The sequence below is a fragment of the Aedes aegypti genome, chromosome 3 (genome assembly GCF_002204515.2).
Source record: "Aedes aegypti strain LVP_AGWG chromosome 3, AaegL5.0 Primary Assembly, whole genome shotgun sequence".
Classification (NCBI taxonomy): domain Eukaryota; kingdom Metazoa; phylum Arthropoda; class Insecta; order Diptera; family Culicidae; genus Aedes; species Aedes aegypti.
The window spans coordinates 278,461,025-278,486,226 of NC_035109.1; the positions used below are offsets into that span (position 1 = coordinate 278,461,025).

The 25,202-nt window shown below is 37.5% G+C and overlaps 1 protein-coding gene across 1 annotated transcript in view; it reads left to right on the forward strand.

Annotated features, from left to right (window-relative positions):
* The window catches only part of LOC5577138 (carboxypeptidase N subunit 2), a 557,300-nt gene that overhangs the window by 495,936 nt on the left and 36,162 nt on the right, over positions 1 to 25,202 (forward strand). The window contains exon 4 of the mRNA XM_001663176.2: positions 16,289 to 17,387. Coding sequence (XP_001663226.2) covers positions 16,581 to 17,387 — 807 coding nt within the window. The 5' untranslated portion in view covers positions 16,289 to 16,580. The remainder of the gene's footprint in view (positions 1 to 16,288; positions 17,388 to 25,202) is intronic.

Sequence of the window (25,202 nt, forward strand, 5' to 3'; positions counted from 1 at the left end):
GCAGCGCGACAGTCGACAGCCGGGACATTCTACCGGGAAGAAAGCAGTAAAGAAGTGAAAGCGTCTTCTAAATTTACCTCACACGAAGTGCCACTTCGCTGCAGACGTGATGCAAACGGTGCAAGGTGCTAGATGCAGTGCATTCTTGTCACCAACTTTTGCACACTGTCGGTGACGCTTCTGCTGCTGGCACTGCACAGTGGTTGCAGTCCATGCAAAATGGTGGCCAAATGTACGAACTACTTAAAAACACTTATTCATTGACATAACTTGAGTTGTGATAGGTATTTTATGGAAGATTTTGATAGATTAAAAGTACCGTAAATTCGGGTGAAATTGATCAGTAGGGTGAAATTGATCACTGTGTCACTCGATTTTAATTCTTCCTAATGGAGCACAAATATCAATGTGACCTGCAGTGAATGAACGTTGTTTGTAGTAAGTATGTCCAAATTGTGTGTTGTGAAGTTTTTTGCGTTCAAAAATGTTCATTCCTATGAAAATAATGTGAAATTTCAAAATCATGTACGGTGCAGTATTGACGAACATCAATAATCTTCTGATTCTAAACAAGAATTTGGACATGGTATAATCCTGAAAGTTTGTGAGGATACTTAAGATATATTCCCAAACTAGATTGCATAACCAAAACTCGTACCAATTCGCTGATTTGGTTGAAATAAATGAATTTATGTTAGATATCAGGAAAGTCCTTAGGAAATTGCATACTTTTAGGCGCTTTCTGCGTTATTCTTGAAATTTAAATATTCATTATTTCTATAAATATTGTATTGTTAAGAATTTGGCAAGCATATTCGGATTCAGGAAGCTCAAATTTATTATGTAGAGTTGTTTTGAAAACCAACAACAATCGCATTGATAAGTGATCAATTTCACCCCGAAATGAGATTCCCCGATTTTTTATTTTAGAGATATTTTTTAGCACTAAAATTACATTTGTTAGGAAATTTCGGTACTTGAGTCAATGAGGCTCACCTTCATTCTTGTTTTCCTGCATTCAGTTGTTTGACATTGTCAACATTATAGAAATCAGACAAGAAAAACCGTGAAAAGTGATCAATTTCACCCGAAATTACGATACTTATTCAAAATTAAAAGAAAATCTATTTAGTCCATAGATCATTACCAACTTCAAATTGTATTGAAATTCAATAAACTGCGTAAAATTGATACGCAGGCAAACATTATGCGTAATATTTTGATATTCCATTACTTTATTTGAAAACTGATAATGACAAAAAAAAGTATTTTATAACAAGCTACAGTACTGGACAGAATAAAGTACGCATTGGCCGTTTTTCCATACAAAATGGTCAAGTTTGGAGGCTTATATTTTAGTTTCTAGATGTCCGATAGACCTGAAATTTTCACCGCAGCTTGAAAGTAACCTCAAATTTGCTAGGCTATAAATTCATAGATTTTCAAAAACAAACTTTTAAGTTACCGCAAATCTCAAATTTTGATAAAAATGACAAAATTTTGAAAAAGAAATAATTTTCAAACGGTAATATTTAGAGCAATATGCCCTTCTGCAAAAAATGCAATTTGATAAGACACACAAGTTTGCAAAACATCATTTTTCGGTAAAACTGATTGTTTTCAAAATATTTTCAAAATAAAATTATGCAATTTTTCGCAAATTGAGAGATTTTCAACAATTTAAAAGATTGTGCTTCAAATACAGTGATATTTCAATTGAGTAAAATCTATATTATATCTAGGCTGTGGTGAAAATTTCAGATCAATCGGACCTCTAGAAGCTGAGATTCAGATCTCCAAACTTGACCATTTTGTATGGAAAAACGGCCAATGCGTACTTTATTCTGTCCAGTACTGTAGCTTATTTAGTGGCCTAGCTCGTTGTGTTATTGACTTTCAAGTTTCCTATCAGTGAACGAATTTGCAAAACTTTTTCTTATAACTTTTGGTCAGCTTAACTCCACTGTGCCCAGGTTCTCTACTCGTTATTACTAGACCGGGCGAAGTGCTCTAGCCATATAGTCACTATACCTAGCCACCTCGTTACCTGCCGCAAAGTAGTAAGACAGCGCAGTGTGTTACATTATTCATAAGTCATTGTTTATTTGAATTTTTACTTCAGGATGACGTGCTTCCTAGTTTCCTCAGCAGCATCACCAGCCACAGCCAGCCAGCACAAGGACTACAACGAAAACGTCTGTCGGATGAACGTTTTTGAATTCACGTTTCGGGTGTTTACAACCTTTTCTTGTGTTGGTTTATGGCGAACTCAAACTGACTCTGGAATAAGATATGGCTCCTTACTGTTTACTACTGTCTTACAATTTCATGAAATATTCACCAGTGTATATGCATTTCTGGAGAAGCTTGTGAAATTCTGGTGTTGAAGTTTTCGAACAGTTTCCAGCATGGAGCTTTCAAATAATCAAACCTGTGTACATTCTTCTTCTTTCCATTACGTCCCAACTGGATGGTACTGACTAAATAAAGAGACTAAACAAAACAAGCAGCAACTAAAAAGTGACAAACTAAAAAAAAGCGGTAACAAAAATAGAAAAATAGACCAAACAAAACCATGAAAACATCAAGACATAGATCAACCAGCGCAACCAAGAGATATGAAAATTTATAATGATTTATCAGACCTTTATCATCACCTTTATTTATCAGGCCAGTCGATGAAGACTTCCTGAAAATTTCAGCTCATTTGGTCGTACCATGAGTTGGCGCAATTGAATTGAAGTTAATATGGGATTTTCAGCTCACACATATAGGAAACAGCACATCGTCTCCTGTTTGGGTCAGGAAAATTGTTGATCGCGTTCAATTGAACCCAGAATGTCAAAAACACTACTTGATACCATAGCAAACAATATTGTAGAAAGTTGTATGTTGATAAAAATTGAGAAAGTTGGTGTTTTAACTATCTGAAGTAGATTTGCAATAATGCTTGGTATTTTTTTTTTTTCAACATAACTGGGTGGCAGCCACTAAGCGCATCATACCCACCTATGACGCTGGGCGAGCTGCGGTACAATGTGCATGCATATATGTGATTGTACGGGAGTGCTGACCTAAGCCTAACTTGCAACTACTGAAAGGTTAATGAAAATGAGCTTAAAACCAGATACAACCTTCTGCAACTATGTTTATTGGGGTATCAACTAGTGAATTTGTCATTCTGGGCTCAATTGAACGCGATTAACTAGTCTACGGAACGAAACAGTGGCGTCAATTTTCAATATATTTGAAACAAATATTCCACACAAACTTCGAATTGAATGCGCCAGCTGAGGGAGCAATCAAATGAGTTGAAATTTTGAGAGAGCTTTTTTTTTACCCTAAGGCACATATCTAAGGGGTGCCCCGTTGAGTTTTTCAACTTTTTTGTTTAAGGGCCAGTCTAAATTGAGGATATACCCAAGAACTTTTTTTTAAATTTTAATTATTCCTCGTGATATTACGACAAGTATAACTGCTCGTATTACCTCATGTACTTTGCACGAGTTTCTCAAAGATATTATCCTAAAGATTTCTTAAGAAGGTAATTTAGTGATTTTAAGGACTTCCTACGGAATTCCTACAAGAAGTATGTTAAGATACGTTCAAAAATTCAACCTGGATTTTTTTCTGAATATAACTCCAGAAATTACTAAAGAATTTCCACAAAAACTCATTCAAAGATTATTTTCCTTTGTTGCGGAAAAAAAACCTTAGTCTGGCAAGAATTCATCCAGTGCACAATCCAAGTGTCCAGAAAGCAATGTAATTCGTCCTACGTGTTAAAAAACTGCTATTATTCAGCTGACTAGCCCTATATTACAAGTACAAAAGCTTGTAGATAGGGGCTTAGATGGCCGTGACAGTAAACGCGCAGCTATTCAGCAAGACCAAGCTGAGGGTCGTGGGTTCGAATCCCGACTATCGAGGTTATTTTCGATATTCTTGACTTTCCAAGATGCTTGACAGCATAATATACGTATATTTTGCAAGTATAATGCCAGAAAAAGCGAAATAACTTGTCATCATAATGCAAAGATATAACCGTGCTTCTCTGCACCAGTAATGTCAATATAAAACCATGTAAGAAACTTTGGTTGTTTTCGTCAGATTTTAGGAGCGAACTATTTTGCACCTTCGCGTACGCGGCGCAGCTGGTGATACACGAGGTAAATGAATGAAGGAAATGAAATAGATATCTCAAATAACAAACAAAAATAAGTTAAAATTATTCAGAAGTACTTCACTGTATCATATATTTGAATACTCTTATTTTTTTTTGTCGATATTACGACGTTTGCCACACTTTGAGTAATGATTTATCAGTGGTTCCTAACCTTTTCGGAGCCGCGACCTCCTTTGAAGCTTTGCAATCCTCTTGCGGACCCCAAAGGTGGATGTTCTCAAAATTAATGTTCATGAAAACCTACCGAAGCTATCGAAATGATTTAACTGATATACTGAACAGACATTCCCACAAATCACGTCTTAAAGGCGAACTCGTCGAAGCAAGTATTCTGCTATGATCCTTTGGAGGAGTCTTCTAAACATTTAGTTAGGAATCTACCTAGTATCTTTCCAAGAGTGAACTTTCATGAACAAAATCCAACAAAAAATCATGCAGGGCAAGAAGGATAAACTACATACTTGTGTAACTATGTCATTCACTTTAACATTGGTTTTTTTTCTGAAACTCAACAGTATGTCACGCTTGTTCACGATTTAAGAATAGAATAAAGAACAAATTGAAACTTTCCACGATTCACTTTGGCATTGGGGATTTTTGTCGGCCGAATTGTCAGAAACTTTGCAATAAGAAGCCCTTCAAAACAACGCATGTTGTTGCCAAATATGTGCTCAGAAGCCTAAAAAACCCTTTCAAAATCCCGCTATCTATTTATCAATAATATTTTCTGTAGTTAATTGAGAATTTCATTATGGTATCACCTAAAGATTTCATCAACTCTGGAAGCTGCTGTGAATATTACCAGAGGCTTGCTAATAAGTGTTTCAAGAAGTATTTTCATGGTCAAACATTTACAGCTCGGTAATAATGTTCTCTTGAAAGTTAGTAATGTAACGGATGCTTCACATTTATTCTACAATTAAAAGAAACGACAAATTATTTCAACGGCTTTGCTGAGAGCTCGGCAAGAACCACTGTGGTCTGCAGACCACCGGTTGGGAACCCTGTGTTATATGATGATTCATGACGGAATCTTTATGGAAATGACTTGAATAAAAATATAAAACATAGGAGTAGAAACTCCTTGAGTAATTTTTGAAGTATTACTGGATGAATTCCTCAACAAACTATTATGTTGATGTTCGAGGTTATGGCTTTCAGTCTAAAAATAAACTCAAAAACGTATTCCCACTTACGTCCGACGTTTCGGACACAAGTATTGTGCCTAATTTCTTGAAAAAAAAAAAAAATACAATACATGTTGCTGTTGGAGGGAAAATGTAAGCAAGATTCGGACACCGGGTTTTGAGCAACAAGTTCAACAGGGGTTTTGCTGTTTAGTGCAGCTTTAAACTGAAAGCAGATTTTATTAATCGATAAACAATGCTTCTTACACTTTCGGTGCATCCTTACAATTTCAGCGTCTTTTGTACTTTCCGTCCAAACAATCGTTTTTAGTTCACAAATACAATTTTATGTGGCATGATTTTATCAATATTTAGACACTGTAAGTAGTATAAGTTTATTTAAATTTAAAATTAAGTAGCATTTTAATACTGTGACTTACTATTTAGAATAATAAATTGAATGCTTCTTCTTCTTCTTGGCATTACATCCTCACTGAGACAGAGCCTGCTTCTCACTTCCACAGTTATCAACTGAGAGCTTTCTTTGCCAAAGTTGCCATTTTCGCATTCGTATATCGTGTGGCAGGTACGATTATACTCTATGCCCAGGGAAGTCAAAGAAATTTCCTTCACAAAAAGATCCTGGACCGACCGGGAATCGAACCCAGACAAGATAACTCCAGTTTGCCAACAACAATCAAAGCAGGCTTGGTGAAAATCGCCAGTTTTCATTTGTTGTGTACCTTCGATCTTTCTGGATAAACATTGAAAAAGGGTCACAGTTTTATATGCGTTTAATTTTCAGTTTTATTGAAAACAGTAAAAAGAGTCTCTTTCCAATACGTTATATTCAATTAGAATAAACGGTGCTCTAGTGACGTTTCTTTTGAATAGGCATGAATTGATTCTAATTCGATTTTTGCTACTTTTGATAAAATGCAAAAATATGCTTTTGTTAATTACGCGCTTTTATCATGTTTGTCCATTGTTAAAGATCCGGGCTCACAGTGACGGTTCGTGACAGCAAAATCTCGGCTCACTGTGACTTAGAGAAATTTTGTATTGGTTTCTCCCTCTCAGGTAGGAACTAATTCACACTAGATGAAAGTATTGTATCGTCTACAGAAATATGGTTTCTATTGCTTCAACACCCTCTTCAACAAGTGTCAATCGTTGAATATTGCCGATAGATGTCAACTGTAGCTATAATGTGGATATAAGCAGTGCTCCCAGCGGCAACACATGTGTTCAAAATTTCGGATATAAGAGAAAATCCGCTTTTGAGTTTTATTTAAGACTGAAAGCCATAACCTCAATCACTTCCTGAACAAATTTCCACAAAATGCCTGGATTTTTTGACGTAGGACTACGTCTTTTTTTCTATATTGGGGTGCACTTTAGAAGTACGGAAAATGAGACATGTAACGAAATTAGGGGAGATTTTGAACGTTAATAACTCAGTTGATTATGAACCAATTATTATGATTTTAGTATCATTCGATCAGAAATGTATCTACACATCGATAGTAATACTTCCGATAAGTGAATTTTGCTCTTAAACTATTGAAACTTTGATAAATGTTGACCCCTTTCTTATCCAACCAATCACGTTCGAGCATTTTTCGACGGTATCGCTTCTCACTATAAAAGCAAATGGGTCCCTGCTTCTTCCCTCAGTCTTCTTTTTGCGGTCGGACTGTGAACACGGTCGGGCGAGTCATTCTCGCTTTGCTTTTGCACCTGCGTCACTGTCCAATTTGTGTCGTCGGAAGAGGAGGACGCAAGATTGATTTGCGGCAGCAATGACGATGGCTTGGGCGCTTCTTCTAGCGACGAACTACTTCCGCTCAGAGAAGCGCCCAAGCCATCGCCATCGCCGCCGCAAATTTATCCACGATCTCAGATTTCGACTCATGATAAATTCAGCATCGGTGGTCAAGAAGCAAGCCCGTTAGGAACCAGATACCAGAAGCCCCCAGAGTTGCTGATCCGAGGAGCTGCTGCTAATCGAGCATCGGACTTGTAAAATCGCTCAAGATTTCAAGAGTGAACATCGTTTCCAGATTTTGACTTGTGCCAGGGGATCCACTACCCGTTGCGTTGCGTTGAAGATTTCCCGTTTTTCCATGGCAATCAACTGATAACATCCCGCAGTGCTATTTATCTGTGACCGCATCGAGGCTAAGAAAGCAATCGGCCCTTTTCAGAGCCATCAAATGTGTGGAGAAGAGTTAAAAGAGAAATATTTCCGACCTTATTACATCGTATATTCCTCAATCTATCTGGCAGCTTCGTACAAAATTTAATTTGTTTTGAATAATTGATGGCACGACAATATGAGACTATTCGTGGATGCTGCTGCAGTGCCGTCGGGGTGAGTACTCAACATTTCACAACGATTGTAAAATAGAGTGGCATTTCCAACAGCGTCTTTGATTTTCCATAGTTAATGTGAACACTTCGATTATGAAAATTATTACATGTGACAAAATTGTGACATATTTAAAATGCTTTTGAAAGGAAAATTTCCATCATTTTGGCACCCATGTATCACAAATTTACCTTCAAACTAAAGAAAACTATTGATTATCAATATCTAACTATTAAATATTTAGTAAATGTCTACCATTCCAGCTATTCATGTTCGACCAATTTCTCACGCATTATCATTTTCCGCAAATTTCAAGTAGTTCTAAACCCAACTCATTATTGGCACATACCCATTTCCCAGATTGCTCGACTAGAAAGAGAAGAGCACGAAAGGGAGGAGCATCATCTGCTAATCTAATGGTTTAAAACAAAAGATATTATAGTACAAGATAGAGATTGTCGCTAGTGTTCCCATTGTTTGCCTTACCGAACCATCCTTGCATCTGGTGGGTACATAACTGTCATGTTCAAAAGCGAATGTGTTAAGGCCAAACATTTTGTTACTCGACAGCAATTACTAACAAAATTCCGCTTATGCTCCTGTACAAGACACAAATCTCAATCGTCATTGAAAATATGCATTTAATATTTGTTTTAATTACTTGATAAACATTTTTCTTATAGAAAGAAAACAAACGAACTCTTCATATTGCTATTTTCGTGGCGATTTGTGTTTTTGAAAACTGCGCGCAGCAGTGGCAGTGTAAACATTTGAACTCTACACATTTTGGCCTAAATAGCCGTAGCGGTAAACGCGCAGCTATTCAGCAAGACCAAGCTGAGGGTCGTGGGTTCGAATCCCACCGGTCGAGGATCTTTTCGGGTTGAAAATTTTCTCGACTTCTCAGGGCATCAAGTATCTTCGTACCTGCCACACGATATACACATGCAAAAATGGTCATTGGCATAGTAAGCTCTCAGTTAATAACTGTGGAAGTGCTCATTAGAACACTAAGCTGAGAAGCAGGCTCTGTCCCAGTGGGGACGTAACGCCAGAAAGAAGAAGAAGACATTTTGACCTTAAAGAGGCAGCGGAGTTGTCCCGTGTTTTGCTATTCTTTTGCAGACACGCTTAACAAGATCCACGCAGCGCATGTGTTCGAACTTTACAAAATGAGGCAATCAATGCAGAACTTACTGAATGAGTGAAAATTTTGTATAAGTCGCACTCATTCTGTGAGTTGCCAATGGCCAACAGGCTGTGCGCGGATCGATGGAAACGGAAGTCATCAGTATTCTCCCGCTCAGCAACAAACAGTTGGCCATTGGTAGGATGAGTTTTTCGGTTTCGGGATTTTTTCTGGCAAAAAGCCGGAAGATGGTCGAAAATGCAAGTTTTTCCCCAAGTGGGAAATGCTTCGTCAATTCGAATGAGAAAATATTTGAAAAATATTTCAAAATTGAAATTTATAGAAGCATGTTCATGATGTTCAGAAGCAAAATAAAAATGTGTTCTCGTCACTAGTTTTTGAGCGGAGCAAGTCAAGCGTGAAATAACAAACCGTTTGACAGTTATCGCCCCGGCATGTTGCCGACAGCGACGACAGCGACTCTATATTGTACTATAATATCTTTTTTTAAAACATGCTTCGTTCACTACACTTTTTTATATTAAACTTTGGGAGGGATTATTTATGCTTCGTTCGCCAGATTCGGTTTCATTCCATTTTCGCTTTCGAGCTGGTAAGAGCTCTTCCGGACCTGCTTAGCGAGGAGCACCTCGCCGCCAGAAGCCTGCTGAGCTGTTGATCAGCGTCTGGTTTGTGAAATCGCTCAAGATTTCTGGATTGAGCTGCGCTTACAGATTTCGGCTCGTGATAAACTCATCATCTGTGGTGCAGTCAAGAATCAAGCCCGTTAGGCTTCATTACCATTATTATTAGGGAAATCGAGCATCTGGCTTGTGGTATCGCTCAAGATTTCAAACTTAAGCTACGTTTTCAGATTTCGACTTTAGCTGTGTGGTCCAATATCCGTTGCTGATGTGTGCCATCCACACCACGAAACATTCAGCTGGTTCGTCTTATAAACACTTGCGTTGGAGATTCTACGGTTAAACGAACAACTGATAATATCTTGTAGTGCGATTCGTCTATGACAGCATCCGAGCTAACAAAGCCTTTGGCTCTTTTCAGGGCCACCAAATGTGCGTAAAAGAGTTAACAGAGTAATATTCCCGAACAAGCCTCAATCACTACTGTTCTTTCCAATGCTACCCTATATTTCATAGGATGTTATTAATATAATATCAAAATGATCATACAACCTGAAATAAAATTTCACATTTTCATAGATAAATATGACGAATTCATCGGTAAAGATAAAGTATATATGGGTCATGATTAAATTACGTACACTTGGCTGGAAATCGTTATATGCATAAATATTTACGAAAGTTTCGAGCACTGAAAACAGTATGAAGTCAAAACGAGCAACGACATCAAATTCAGTTAAATTAACCATCGTGGTCCTACGTCACCAGTTTGTACAACCCCATAGGGATGTACCCTTATAGTTTTTCCCTAAAATATGCCCAATTTGCAATGTATGGACGACTTTTAGTAAATTTAATTACGAAACTTTTTGCTAAAGGATGATCAAAATTTGAAATGGCCTTTTTTTTTTTAAATCGACTTTAAAGTTTTGAATATTTTTTTTTTCAGTGTAGAAAGTGTGTTTTTATTTTTTCAATATTTTTTTCTAAAACTTCAGGAAATTTCAGGACAGTCCCCCATACAACAGTTGTTTGTAGGTCTTATCGTTTTCGAGTTACACGGGTTTATATAAAAAGTAAAAAAAAACTTTGACACTTTCCAAATGTTAGTCTAGATCGATTTTGAAAAAACAAAGTATGTAAAGTATCTTAGTTTCACATAGTCTTCACACCCAGAAAGTTTCATTGAAATCTGAAGGGGTTAATGATCACATGTGACAAAATTGCGACATATTTAAAATGCTTTTGAAAGGAAAATAATCATTGAAAATATTCATCATTTTGGCACCCATGTATCAGAAATTTACCTTCATACTAAAGAAAACTATTGATTATCAATAGCTAACTATTAAATATTTAGTAAATGTCTACCATTCCAGCTATTCATGTTCGACCAATTTCTCACGCATTATCATTTAACGCAATTTTCAAGTAGTGCTAAGCCCAACTCATTATTGGCACATACCCATTTCCCAGATTGCTCGACTAGAAAGAGAAGAGCATCCCTTTCGTGCTGCTAAGCATCATCTGCTAATCTAATGGTTTAAAACATGCTTCCTTCGCCAGATTCGGTTTCATTCCATTTTCGCTTTCGAGCTGGTAAGAGCTCCTCCGGACCTGCTTAGCGAGGAGCACCTCGCCGCCAGAAGCCTGCTGAGCTGTTGATCAGCGTCTGCTTTGTGAAATCGCTCAAGATTTGCGCTTACAGATTTCGGCTCGTAATAAACTCATCATCTGTGGTGCAGTCAAGGATCAAGCCCGTTAGGCTTCATTACCACTATTATTAGAGAAATCGAGCATCTGGCTTGTGGTATCGCTCAAGATTTCAAACCTAAGCTACGTTTTCAGATTTCGACTTCAGCTGTGTGATCCAATATCTGTTGCTGATGTGTGCCATCCACACCACGAAACATTCAGCTGGTTCGTCAGAGTTCAAATGTTTACACTTGCGTTGGAGATTCTACGTTTAACCATGACAATCAACTGATAACAACCTGTAGTGCGATTCATCTATGACAGCATGCGAGCTAACAAAGCCTTTGGCTCTTTTCAGGGCCACCAAATGTGCGTAAAAGAGTTAACAGAGTAACATTCCCGAACAAGCCTCAATCACTACTGTTCTTTCCAATGCTACCCTATATTTCATAGGATGTTATTAATATAATATCAAAATGATCATACAACTTAAAATGAAATTTCACATTTTCATAGATAAATATGACGAATTCATCGGTAAAGATAAAGTATATTTGGGACATGATTAAACGTAGACTTGGCTGGAAATCGTTATATGCATAAATATTTACGAAAGTTTCGAGCACTGAAAACAGTATGAAGTCAAAACGAGCAACAAGAACGTCATCAAATTCAGTAAAATTAACCATCGTAGTCCTACGTCACCAGTTCGTACAACCCCATAGGGATGTACCCTTATAGTTTTTTATGGTAAATCTAGAATTGGTGTATCGTTGCTTGGGAATTATTCCAGTGATATCCTTGAGCAGCGTTATAATTTTCATAAAAGTTGCTAATTACCAGTATTTAACCTTGTTTTATGGAGTCATTTTTGTTTCGTAGAAAAGCAGACTGTTATTTGCAAATAAAATCATGAGTAATGAGCTTATGAACTTTTTTTAGGTAGATAACAATACAAACATATTCATTATTTCTTATTCATCTGGCGTTTGACGCAGATACGTTTAGTAAGTTTTTTTCACAAAACTTTTTCTAGAAGAGAATTTAATGGGGTATGGATAAGGTTGTTACTTTTCAATGTTTGCAATACTGTTGTGATACCTTTCAAATCATAAAAATCCGTCGGATTGTTAGACGAAGTTGATTTTCTCATAGACAGAGGCAAAGTCCATTGATTGCCTGCATTTAAAAAACATAATCACTGTATAATTCCGTTTTTTAACTATTCTCAATAAAAAATATAATCTATTTTCCGATTCAAACTCATTTATCACATGAAAACACAATCATATTTGACGGTTTAAAACAAAATCTTTGAAAAAATAAATTTCAGTTTGGGACTTAAAAAAATTGAAGTTAGAAAAACTTTTGTCCCTAATATATGCCCAATTTGCAATGTATGGACGACTTTTAGTAAATTTAATTACGAAACTTTTTGCTTAAGGATGATCAAAACCTGAAAGGGCCGTTTTTTTTTAAATCGATTTTAAAGTATTGAATTTTTTTTTCAGTGTAAAAAATGTGTTTTTATTTTTTCAATATTTTTCTCTAAAACGTCTAGAAATTTCACGACAGTCCCCCATTGTATGTCTTAACGTTTTCGAGTTATACGGGTTTATAAAAAAAGTAAAAAAAAACTTTGACCCTTTCCAAATGTTAGTCTAGGTCGATTTTGAAAAAAAACAAAGTATGTAAAGTATCTTAGTTTCACATAGTCTTCACACCCAGAAAGTTTCATTGAATTCTGAAGGGGTACTGCAAATCCCTTTGTTGAGTTGGCGTGAAATCCGTCAAATACATCACAACTTGCGTAAATCGCATTAGCACCATTATTTGACGGCAAATTGCACCAGCGCGTTTTATTTTGTACACATTTACTTAAAAAAAATACACTTTTGCTTAAAAAAACAAACATACACCTCTATTTTGAGTAAAACTAGCTCAGCTTTCCAATGATACGAAAACTTTAGAAATCGATGATTGCGAACATCACGAAAATTTAATTTATCTGATAAAATCCAGTATGGTGGCCCAATTTAATATGGCCGTCTAATAGTTTTATTTTAGCAAATGAAGCTCCTATATTTTCTTTTTCCAAAACAATGTTAATTTGAAGGGGTTATGGAACAATTTTCTGAGTTATGGCAGTTTAAGTGAGCCAAGAATTGTCAAAAATAGAGGGGTCCTCTAACAATGTTTAAATCATAACTACCGAGGGGTCCATCAATTTGATCAACCGAATGCAGTTTCGTCACTTACTCGACATGAGTTTTCGAATAAGCATAAATTTAATTATTTTGAAAGACCAAGTATAAATAGTGGTCCGGTCTCAGCGAGAGATACCCTTCTGTGAAACAAGCATTTATCCAGAAAAAATCCTTGCTACGCCATTGGCTAAAACGGTAGATGGATGTATCTTGAAGGCTACATTGAAGCCTCGCACATCACCACTTAGTGAAGGATCCTACTATCTGCTCTGTTCAATATTTCTATGCTGAAGAATCATTCTTGATAAGAAACTTGTGCAAACCAGAGCAATTCATTATCAAGCCAGCAAACCGCATCTTATGATTACGTTTCCCAATGTGGAAAACACCACACGTGGATATTGCAGACTGCAAGGGAACTGCTGTCACACATTCGTCACGCTGATGAAGAAGAACGCTCCGGGCTGGAATCGTCGTGGCCCAGCGCCAGCTCAGTTATATCCACCGAGCAAAGCTAGTAAAACGCATCCGGATAACCATGCATGGATTCATGTATGTACTTGCTTATGTGTAGATTACCAGTAAGCATAAGCCATGTTAGCCAGCATGTACAGTAGTACATCACACAACTATGGCGAGACACATGTGAACCAGTGGTAACATGGAACGGTCTCATTAACGGAATGAGATTCGGGATTTTGGTTCGGAACACGGCAGGAGTGACGGGATGTGACATGATGCTTTGCGTTTCGCAGAGATGTGGCACTATGTCACAACAGCTAAAACAGGACTATCCCCACTGGGCTGGACGGAAACCTTATGGAGGGAGGATGCAATTTACCACAAGTTAGAGTAGGTACGCTAGTTTGTAAGCTAGGAGTGTTATGTTGTTTTAAACATCGCAGCACGGTCTTACGTAAGTATGCTTTGGTTGAAGATTCAAGCTCAGTGACTAGCTTCAACTGAATTTAATTTTTAATGTATACATTATATCTGGAGTTTACCTCAACAGGTATAGCAGAAAAGCAGTAAAATTTTAATGTGCGCAAAGTAGAATTTTTCCAAAATTTGATGATTTGTACTTTTTAGTTCTGTTTTGGAAGTTAGCAAATTAATATCTGAGCTAGGTGAGGAATTCTGAGTGAAAATAGGATTTAAACTCGAGTGGTGCTAGTTTCACTTCGCACCCATTTAACATGAATCTGTGCTGAAATGTTCATAATGTTCAGAATTAAACCCAACTACTGTAGTATGGTTTGATTCTAAGGACCATGAACATTTCAGCACAGATTCATGAAAAAAAATGTGCAAAATTAAAATAACACCTCTTCAGTTTCATTCCTATTTTCACTCAGAATCCCTCACCTAGCTATTCAATAAAAACACTCAGATTTTAATTTGCTCACTCCCAGTAAGTACTAATTTTCAGCACCGTTATGAAGTAGTGCTGAAAAGTAACACATTTCAGTACCTGTTGGTGGGAAAAGTAAGCCGTTACGTTGTTCATTCCTTAGATAAAATGTAGGCTTATATACAACGGAATTGCAAAAAAAAAAAAACGTTTTCAATAATAGTCACAACACAATCCCCAGATAGTTCTTCGAATTGAGACATACTAATCATAATTGACTAGAAACAGAGACAGCCGTCAGTTACGGCTGGCGGATGATCCACCAAATAGGCGTTGCCAGTCGTTAATCTTGCTGTCAATCAAAACGGGGAGAATTTCTACTCACAAATGAAAGTGCATTCGCAGCGGTTGAGCCAGGTTACCTAAATAGATCTCGTCCGGGTTTGGGTGGTGGTTCAGCGTGCTGTCAGGTGCTGTCTCTCGCCGCATTATTGTTTCACTTTCCGAGAGAATCATTATGCTTTGACCGGCTAGGAATGCACTATTGCGCTCATAGTGGATTCACGTCACATTTATAATCACCGTAGGATGTAGAACAGCTCATCGTCAATCTGTTTTTGGTGATGGCATTTCACAATCGCTGACATTTACTCGGGACAACAATAAATGGGTAATAGAAAATGATGGATGCTTGGTGGGTTAATGGTTTGTCACTAGTAATGACAAGCTCGGTCCCCATGAGGAGAAGTCAGATTAACTAGATTATGTCACGAAGTTGTGTCACTTGATGATAGATATTTAGTTTCATGATCTGTTAAGTGATAGACCGAGAATTCGATGCTATTGACGATGTACATTTGAGCATAGGAAAGAATGCTACAAATCAGCAGGAAAATTCCTAACAACGTTGTATGGTAAAAATTGTATATTCAGTAGCTGAATAGCGATGACTCATTTTCTTAAATTTTGAAAAGGTAAATAACTGCGCACACTCTGCACATGCTTTTCAGATTCATTTACTCAGATCGATGACGCGTCTTCCATTTACTTTTTTTATTTCTGTACCTATTATCATCACAGAGCCCAGATAGTCGTAGTGACAAACGCATACCTAGCAATTCATGAAGGGTACGAATCCCACCAATCGAAGGCCTGTTCGTAAGGGAAACTTTCTCGATTTCCCAAGGCATAGAGGCAATACCTGATTTGAAGAATCATTATAACTTCCAGTGTCTAAAATAGCTTTAAACTCGTTTGTATTAAGTTACAATTGATCATCATTTCCTATACCGTTTTGTCTCGAATTCCGAACACTGGGAAGGGTACTTGAACCTTATCTTAGATCCATAGATTTGTCATACATTTCTTTCTTTGAATGACGTATAGGAATAGAGACGAAACCCCGTCTTTCCCTGTGCTTTATAATAAAGGAAAAAACTAAAGCAGCACACTAATTATTCATCACTGCGCGACACAGTTTTCCTATTTATAACACTTTCACCTACATCATCTTCCGATTCATCACGAGTGAACAATAAATTTTAATCTCTCTTTCAAATTTCTTCTTTTCTTCTACAGAAACCACCGGCTGTCATCATCATAGCGTGCAGCAAACCGCAAATCTAGGTGAAAGTGTAAAGACAACTGCTAAGCCGGGATTTATCGCTTCCTTCTAGTCAACGCGTGCATCCATTGACGATGACCACCATCCTCACCGTTGAACCGATCCCAAATATCTCAAACCACATTTCACGAAACAACTGCCACTGCAAGTGCCGTCTCTGTCGCATTGTCATCGTTTTTAATTAAAATCTCTGAAAACGCACCACCATCTCGGTTGTTCAGCAGGTTCGTTTACAAATCACGCAGAATGACGACAAGATTACGACCGGCGGCAACCAGCTGTCGGATTATCATCTACTCCACCACGCTGATTCTACTGGTCTTTCTTCGGCAAGTTTACTCTTTCTGTCCGTCGATATGCACGTGCGAGGTGCATCCAAAGGCGCGCACGTGGTGCATTGGGGCCGGGCTGGACGTGGTCCCGATACAGCTCAATCCGGACGTACGCTACATCAATCTGACGTCCAACCGGATTACCAATGTTCACTTCACACTGAGCTTCTACCACAAACTGGAGGTGCTGGACATATCGTGCAACAAGATTGAAGCCCTGGGTTCGAAGAACTTTGAATTCCAGCATGAACTTAGAATGCTGAATATGAGCGACAATGCCATTGTAGATATTCCGAAAGATGCATTCAAAGGACTTGAGCGATTGCAGATATTGAAGTTATGTAACAATAGAATAGAAACAATCCATGCTACGGCGTTCCATGATCTTCGCAATCTGCTGGAACTGGATTTCTCAAACAACGCCATTATCTCACTCGAGCATGGAACACTGCGGCATCTGTACTCACTGGAGTGGCTCTCATTCCAGAACAACCAAGTGCTAGAAATACCATACGATCGTAATCTCGAACACCTATCGCGACTGCAGTCCCTCGATTTGTCGGTCAATCTGATAGAGTTCATTGCCAACGACAGTTTCGTCAACCTGCGGGAGCTGCGAATGCTTAAACTGGGCGGCAATGTCCTCACCGAACTGGACTATGGCGCATTCCATGGGTTGAATGCCTTGCGAGCTTTGGACCTCGCGGACAATAATTTTACAGTAAGTAGACATGTTCACCCGAAACTGAAATCATTTTTTTAATTCTTGTATCATTTTAAACATTATATCAATTTCTGTTTGCCAGACTATCATCCATATATGGTATATATGGTTGCATTTGAAAAATAACATATGCATTCAGCTGTATATAAGAAATACTTTTTATTTATCTGAATCTACTTCTTCTTCTTCTTCGTGGCATTCCATCCTCACTGGGACAGAGCCTGCTTCTCAACTAAGTGTTCTTATGAGCACTTTCACAGTTATGACCTGAGAGCTTTCTTTGCCAAACTTGCCATTTTTGAATTCGTATATCGTGTGGTAGGTGGCACTCTATGCCCAGGGAAGTCAAGGAAAATTCAATTACGAAAAGATCCTGAACCGACCGGGAATCGAACCCAGACACCTTCAGCATCGCTAGCGCTTTGTAGCCGCGGACTCTAACCACTCGGCTAAGGAAGGCCCAATCTTAATCTAATTTAACCCAAATAAATAGAGCACTTATCGAGACAATAAAAGATTGCAACGATTTTTGTCTAAAATAGTTGATAGTTTCATTCGCAGGGCTATTACAACAGTCGCGAATTTCGTGATTCTCGCGGATTTCACGATTTTCGTGGATTTGTTGCGGATTTGTTTCGCCAGTCGCGAAAATCGCGAGTGCATAAAATACTATCGCGAAAATCGCGGATTTATCAAATCATAACGCGAAAGTCGCGAATTTCTGTTTTACAAAAAAAGAGCCACACTTTGTTTATATTGGATGTGCAGAAAATTTTGAACATCTCTCTTCAAGTATAGCTATGTGGCTATAATTTTCTGTAGGATTTTCTTTTTGTATAAATACACCTTAAGATTTGATGGACATAACTTTGGAGTTCCAGTTCGTTTGGCTTCCTAGAAATATTTAAATACCGTTGATGTTGCAGCTGTCTTGATTTTTTGGAAGTTATAACTCTAATTAACCTTCCGGTAGTCGCGGTTGGCTACCACCACAAGCGCCTAGCTGATGCTGGGTACGAATAGCAAGCTTTTCACTATTTTGTTAAAAATACCACAGCACGACTCTTGAGGTGTTGAAGCAAGAAGATATTCTGATGGATTATTTATATTATTTTGTCAATTTTTATAATACTAGTATGCCTGGTTTGCAAAATGTATGAATTAAGTACATTTCCAAGCCAAGATTACCGTATGATAAATCTAATTTTATTTCTGTCAATTGAAGTTTTCTCTGACCATTCAAGAAGAATTTTTGCTAATGACTATGAATATGTCGAATGACTTTGAGTGTCCATCAATACGGAAAAACGAAAAAAATGGGAAATACAAAAGGCTGGGAAAAATTCGGCAATTTGAACAAACAACAATTTCAAGCATATGGACGAAACAAAAAAAAAATGCTTGGCAACTCGAAACTTGTTATTTATTTTATCAAAATCCAAAAAAGAGGTAGTTTCCTAGGGAATTGTTCGATTGTAGATTATTCTAACAATTATTACCGATTTCTTGTGAAATGCTTCGTAGATTTATTGCGGAAAGATATTGAAAAAAATCAAAGGAGATTTTATAAAACATCAACATTCTCAGAGGGCTATCTAAGGAATCCTGGCAATGTTCTTGGTGAGATGCTTGATAGATTTCCATTTCGATTCATGGCAAATTTTTGATAAGATCTTTGCAGGGATCTCCACAGGAATCGAGGCAGTAATTAGCCAGTTTGTTAAAAGTTCTTTGAGAGACCACTAAAAAGGTAATTGGTAGATTGCTCATAAGGTTTTTAGTGGATTCTAGAAATGATTCTTTCAGGCAAATTTATTAAGAATTCCATTGATTCCAATTGATTCAGGATGAAGTCTTGTCTGTATTTATAGTTTGAATAGTCCTTAATCTATGACAGAGCTGTTAAATGTCAAAATTTTGGAAAAATTAAAATGCTTATAGCACCCTTGCATGCGAAATATCGCATTAGCAAATATTGGCAACTGATAGTAATTCGGAAAAGGTCACCGGGAAAAACATTTTCCCATGACTTTTTCCACTAGGAGCGATGATATTAGCAATATTCAAATGTCAAAGTCACATGAAATTCATGACATTTAACAGCCCTGGTTATGAAGCCCCTAATTTAGTGTGAATTCCTGCAGATTTACAGTAAATTCTTTTAATCATTCTCGACAAATTAGGAAGATCTCTAATGGATAAAAAAATTGCGAGGCTAAAGGACCTTTCTTGGGCAGGTTTTTTTTAGTTCTTGGCGAGATTCTTGGCCAAATAAATTCATCTGGGAATTGTGAAATGGATTTTTGGCGAGTTGGCTATTCAACTTTGCCGTTTTGTGAAAATATATTATAAATTAAGAAACACAGAGCAAAAAGTTTTTCATATATTCAGCAAGAAGTTGTATATATGTATATATATTCCAAGATCTTTTTTAGATATTTGACAAACAATTTGTATTTGATTTGATCGATGGGTCACGCGCTGGAGGAACGTTGAAGGTGTGGCTTCGATTTATTTTCATCTTAACACATGTTTAATTAATCCTCTATGAAGCTCCTCAAATTTAGACCTGTCGCATGGCTAATGAAGGTCACCTTTTATGCCCCCGCAGTGTTTGGCAAAATACGCGCAGTAAAATTAGCACTTGGTTTGCGTAAAGTCAAGAGAATTACTTCAGGTATCGAAAATGATTGTTTTTCTCATGAGCAAACATGTAATCGACATAGAAAAAATTGAGTGATTTTTTATTTGTCGCGGATTGGTACTTCCCGGCGCGGATCGAATTTTAGAAGTCGCGATTTTCGCGGATAAAAGTTTGAAGTTTTTGTAACAGCCCTGCATTCGGCTTTTGCTTATTTAAAGCTATACGAGGAAGGGAGCTTCCGAATCATCTTCAACACTTTATTTTGAATCATTTTTAGTATTGCAACAGCTAGTCCATATTGGGGCAGCATACAAAATGGCCGGCGGGGCCATCCTTAGCCGAGTGGTTAGAATCCGCGGCTACAAAGCAAAGCCATGCTGAAGGTGTCCGAATTCGATTCCCGGTACCTGCCACACGATATATGAATGCGAAGATGGCAATAACTGTGGAAGTGCTCATAAGAAGACTGAGATGAGAAGCAGGCTTTGTTCTAGTAAGGACGTAAAGCCAAGAAGAAGAAGCCAATTTAGGCCGGTTAAAATTTCAAAATAACGACAGCTCATTGTTAAGACAGAGTTTCGATGTTCTGTCAATAAAGGTGTCCAGCCATTTGGAAAAATGCCGGTTGGCCGTGTTCGCGCCCAAACTGACCGCTCCGGCAACAATGTTAAGTAACGATTTGCCTCAACATCAACCGATCACAGCAACTGGGAAGAAATTCAAAGTTGACATTATATACCGTTTTGAATCATATTCCGAACACTTAAGGCCAACAGTGACTTCAATTGCATCTGATTGGCATAAATTGGATGATATTTGTGTAAATTTTTATTTCTTCGCAAAGTCTAACTGTTAGCTGTTGGGTGTGCCAATAAAAATGTTGATATGATTAGTTTAAGTATCGTTTTTACCGAGCATTGAAACCACTTTTCCTTCGAAGGTGGGTAATGATTTTTAATTCCACGAAATGCATAATCTTGAATAAATGTGAATAAAATCATAGTAAGAAAAGTCAAATAATGAAATGAAATCACCAACCAACTCAAGATACATCTAAGAGAGTTGGGCATCATGAAAATTTATAAATACATATGGAAAATGTTTATAAAAACATGACATGTTTCCCATACATAACGGGGTGTCCATAATTCGAAGTTGTCCAAATCCGGTAATTATCTTCATTTGACCAACTTATTCTTTGAATTATGACATGTTTCAAAAAAAGAGCTTTTCGTGTATGTGAGAATATAATAAGTTGAGGAGAAATCTTATTTTTTGCAAGCAGCTGTAAAGAAATAAATCCAAACTTTTTGCAACCGACTACATAAGTAACATTTATAGCTTAATAACAGTTTATTAAGCTGAAAAATGCTTGAGAATGATTTGTTCAGCTTTTATTCAGCATAAATATATGTTTGATATAGATGATTTGCAGGAATCGACTTTTGGCAGAGAGGCCTGTGTCATCCGCGAACAAAGATTTTTTACTTCCAGGAGGTAACTTGGGTAGTGCAGATGTGAAAATATTGTATAATATTGGTCCCAAAATGCCGCCTTGAGGAATGCCAGCGCTTACAGGAAGCCTTCAACCTTGTAGTTCTGATAAATAACCTTAGGTGCATGATTTGACAGATAACTTTGGATCATTTTAACATTTTTTGTTAGAAATCTTAAATTTCTTCAAGAATTCCTCTCTGAATCTTGCCAGGTACGATTTCAGAGAATTTTCCAGGAATTATTTTGAAGATTCCTTCAGGGATAATCTCTACCGTAATCCTTAGAGCAATTTCTTCACTAGGGCGCAACAAAATATGTACAGGGATTCTCTTAAAGGTTTCGCAAGGAATTCCTGCAGGAATTCCCCCATAAGTTCTCCAAGATCTGTTTCATGAATTCTTCCAAGAACACTCCGGAATTTCTCAAGCGATTTCTTCTGGTATTCCTTCAGTGATACCTCTAGAAAATCGAGGATTCTAGTAGAGATATCTTCAAGGCTACACTTTTTCATATATATGGAGGGATTATTAGAGTTTGTGAAAGTTCAATTAGTGGTTTTCATATCTTCAAGGTTTTCTCCAGAAATTTCTCCAGCAGTTACACTAGAACAATCTATTCAAGGATTGCTCAAGATATTTCACTATTGATTTCTTCAGAATTTCCTCCAAGGATTCCTTCACGGAAACATATAAAGATATCCACAGGTAGTCCTCTCAAGATTCTTTCAGTAATTAACCCGAAGATATCTTCCGGAATTCCAGAAATTCTACCAGGAATGTCTGCAGGTATTCCACAACTCACAAAATCCTCAAGAAATTCTTGTAGGTATTCTCCCAGAAATACCACGAGAAAAATCGCAACATGAATTATTCTAATGGTTTCTCCAGATAATCCTCCAGGGATTCCCCAGAAATTTTTCCAAGGACTCGTTCTGGGCCTTCAAAAAAATCTTTCGGAGATTATTCCAAGATTTCTTCTTGAAATTCCTCCAGAGATTCTCCTATGAATTCCTGCAGAACTTCCATCAGAAGTTATCCTAAGAATAACTTCTGGGATTATGATAATAAATCTTCGAGCTGTTTAGTAGAATACCTATAAGTAGATGAAAAAACCGAATTTAGTACTATACCATTTAATTCCACTAGAGTTTGCATCCTTTGACAGATACGCGTATTTCGACCTCAACTGTAAGGCCGTCTTCAGTGTCGAGTCTAGTACACGACACTGAAGACGGCCTTACAGTTGAGGTCGAAATACGCGTATCTGTCAAAGGATGCAAACTCTAGTGGAATTAAATGGTATAGTACTAAATTCGGTTTTTTCATCTACTTCTGGGATTATTTGAGGAAAATCTCCACAAAAGTATCTCCAGTAAATGCTCTCGCTCACTCTTTATGAATCCTCTAGAGATTCTTCCTGGGATTTCTCCAAAAATTATTCCAAGGATTTCTTCAGAAAAATCTCTACAGGGATTTCACTACAAATTCCAACAGAAAAATCTCTACAGTGATTTTTCGAGGTGATACCTCCAAGGTGATCTCCTCTCCTCTACAGTGATACATCCAAGGATTTTCCAGGAGTCCTTCCAGAATTTCTTCCAGACGGACTTCAGAGATTCCTACAGGAGTTTCTCCAGAGGCTCATCCAGAGATTTCTCTAGTGAAATCTCTACAGTGATTCCTGCAGGGATTAATTCAGCTTTTTCTTCAGGAATTTCACAAAGTATTGCTTCAGAAAAATGTCTGAATGATTTCCTCTAGAAATTGTTCCAGGGTTGCTGGTAGACAATTAACTGCATATTTTAATGAAATAAGTTTTTCGTCTACGACGTCTTTATTATAAATAAAAACATTGAACCAATATAGACTCATAGCCAAAATGCATATTTGATGTTCCAGAGATTTTTTTCAGGAATTCCAAGTTCGATTATCGCTTCAGTCCGGAAAATTTTTCGTCAGGAACGCGTTTCGTTCACAGTCGAAATTGGGCGTTGCATATGCTAGTCCGTTGTCTAGTGTGATGCTTTCTGCAAAGGACAAATCGTCCACTGGAAGCATTTACGTGTAGGTGTCCTTAAAAAAGGTTTCTACCGGAGATCGCTCCAAAAATATCTTCAGGAACTTATCTTGGGTTTTTTTTTAACTTCTTTAGAAAAAGAGTTCCTAGAGTAATTTCTAAGGAAGTATCATATGTAATTTAGGATAAATTCTTATTCATGTTGATGAAATCCATGGAGGAATTCAAGGGGTAAACTCTGTAAGAATTTCTAGAGGAGTTCTCGAAGAATTCCTCGGAGGTGTTTTTGGAGGCCCAGAAAGAATCTCTGGAGAAATTTTAAGGGGATTCCCTGGAAGATTACTTGAAAAATCATTAGAATAATTCATGTAGCAATTTTTCTGTGCATGCCTGTGAGAATTCCTAGAGAAACTTCTTGAGAAGTCCATAAAGTTATTTCTTGTCTAATCCCTAGATGAAAGGATTCCTAGAAGCAGCGTTGCCAACCTTCCAGATTTGTCTGGAATATTCCAGATTTTTGAGGCCCCATTTAACAAAAAACCGGAAGATTCAGATAAAATTTGAAGTGAATTTGTAAGGTTTTGTTAATAACTTGTAAGGTTCGCCATATGCGACATAAGCGATCCAGACTTTTCCATATGAATTTTAAAATCTTCCAGATTTTTGTAAATTTGACTTGGCATCCCTGCCTAGAAGAATCTCGATAAGACTACCAGAGGAAATTCTGAAGAAATATCTGGAGTAATCCTTTAAGAAATCGTCGTACTGTAACTTGGAGGAAGCCTTGGAGACATCTCTGCATAAATCCCTGTAGAGATATTCCTGGCGGAATCCTCAGAGCAGTCCCCGAAAAGATAGAAGAATCAAGATTATGAAGATGTGTTGCTCTGATATGATTTTATAAAATCATCAGTTCCTTTAAAACATATACCGTTAGTAGTGAAAATATTAAAAATTCTAACAAAACTTACACGAAATAAATATATTTGGTCTATTGGCGAAATCCTTGTAGAAACATCCCTGCAAAAATTCCTGCAATAATCCTTGGAGAAGTCCCTGGAGGAACTCCTAGCAAAATTCCTGAACGAATTGCTGAAGGTAGATCTGGAACCGGTCTGGTAGCGAACATAATTTCTTCCTGGAGGAATCAAAAGGAACCCCCCTGGTAAAATCACTGTAAGGATTACAGTAAAGATCATCTTTGAGCTTGTGACTCCAGAACATAAGTGTTCAGCACATGCACATGCATCGAGTTATTGAATATAATAATTTCATGTTTGGGATGCCCAGCGGTAAACGTGCAACTTTTCAGCTAGACAGCTAGGGCATGGGTTCGAATCCCACCGGTCGAGGATCATTCCGGTTGGAAATTTTTCTCGACTTACCAGGCATAAAGTATGTTCGTGCTTGCCAAATGATATACATAGGCAGGAATGGTCAAACGACATAGCTTTCCGTTAATAACTGTAGAAGTGCTCATAAGAACACTAAGCTGAGCAGCAGGCTATGTTCCAGGTGTTCGGCATGGTGTCCATTTATATCTGGATAAAAATCGTGCATTTTGAGCCGTCGCATGATGGATACATGATGGTCTGAAAATGTTCACATCACACCCTAACGAAATCGGTTCCAGAATACTCCGATCAAATACGGCT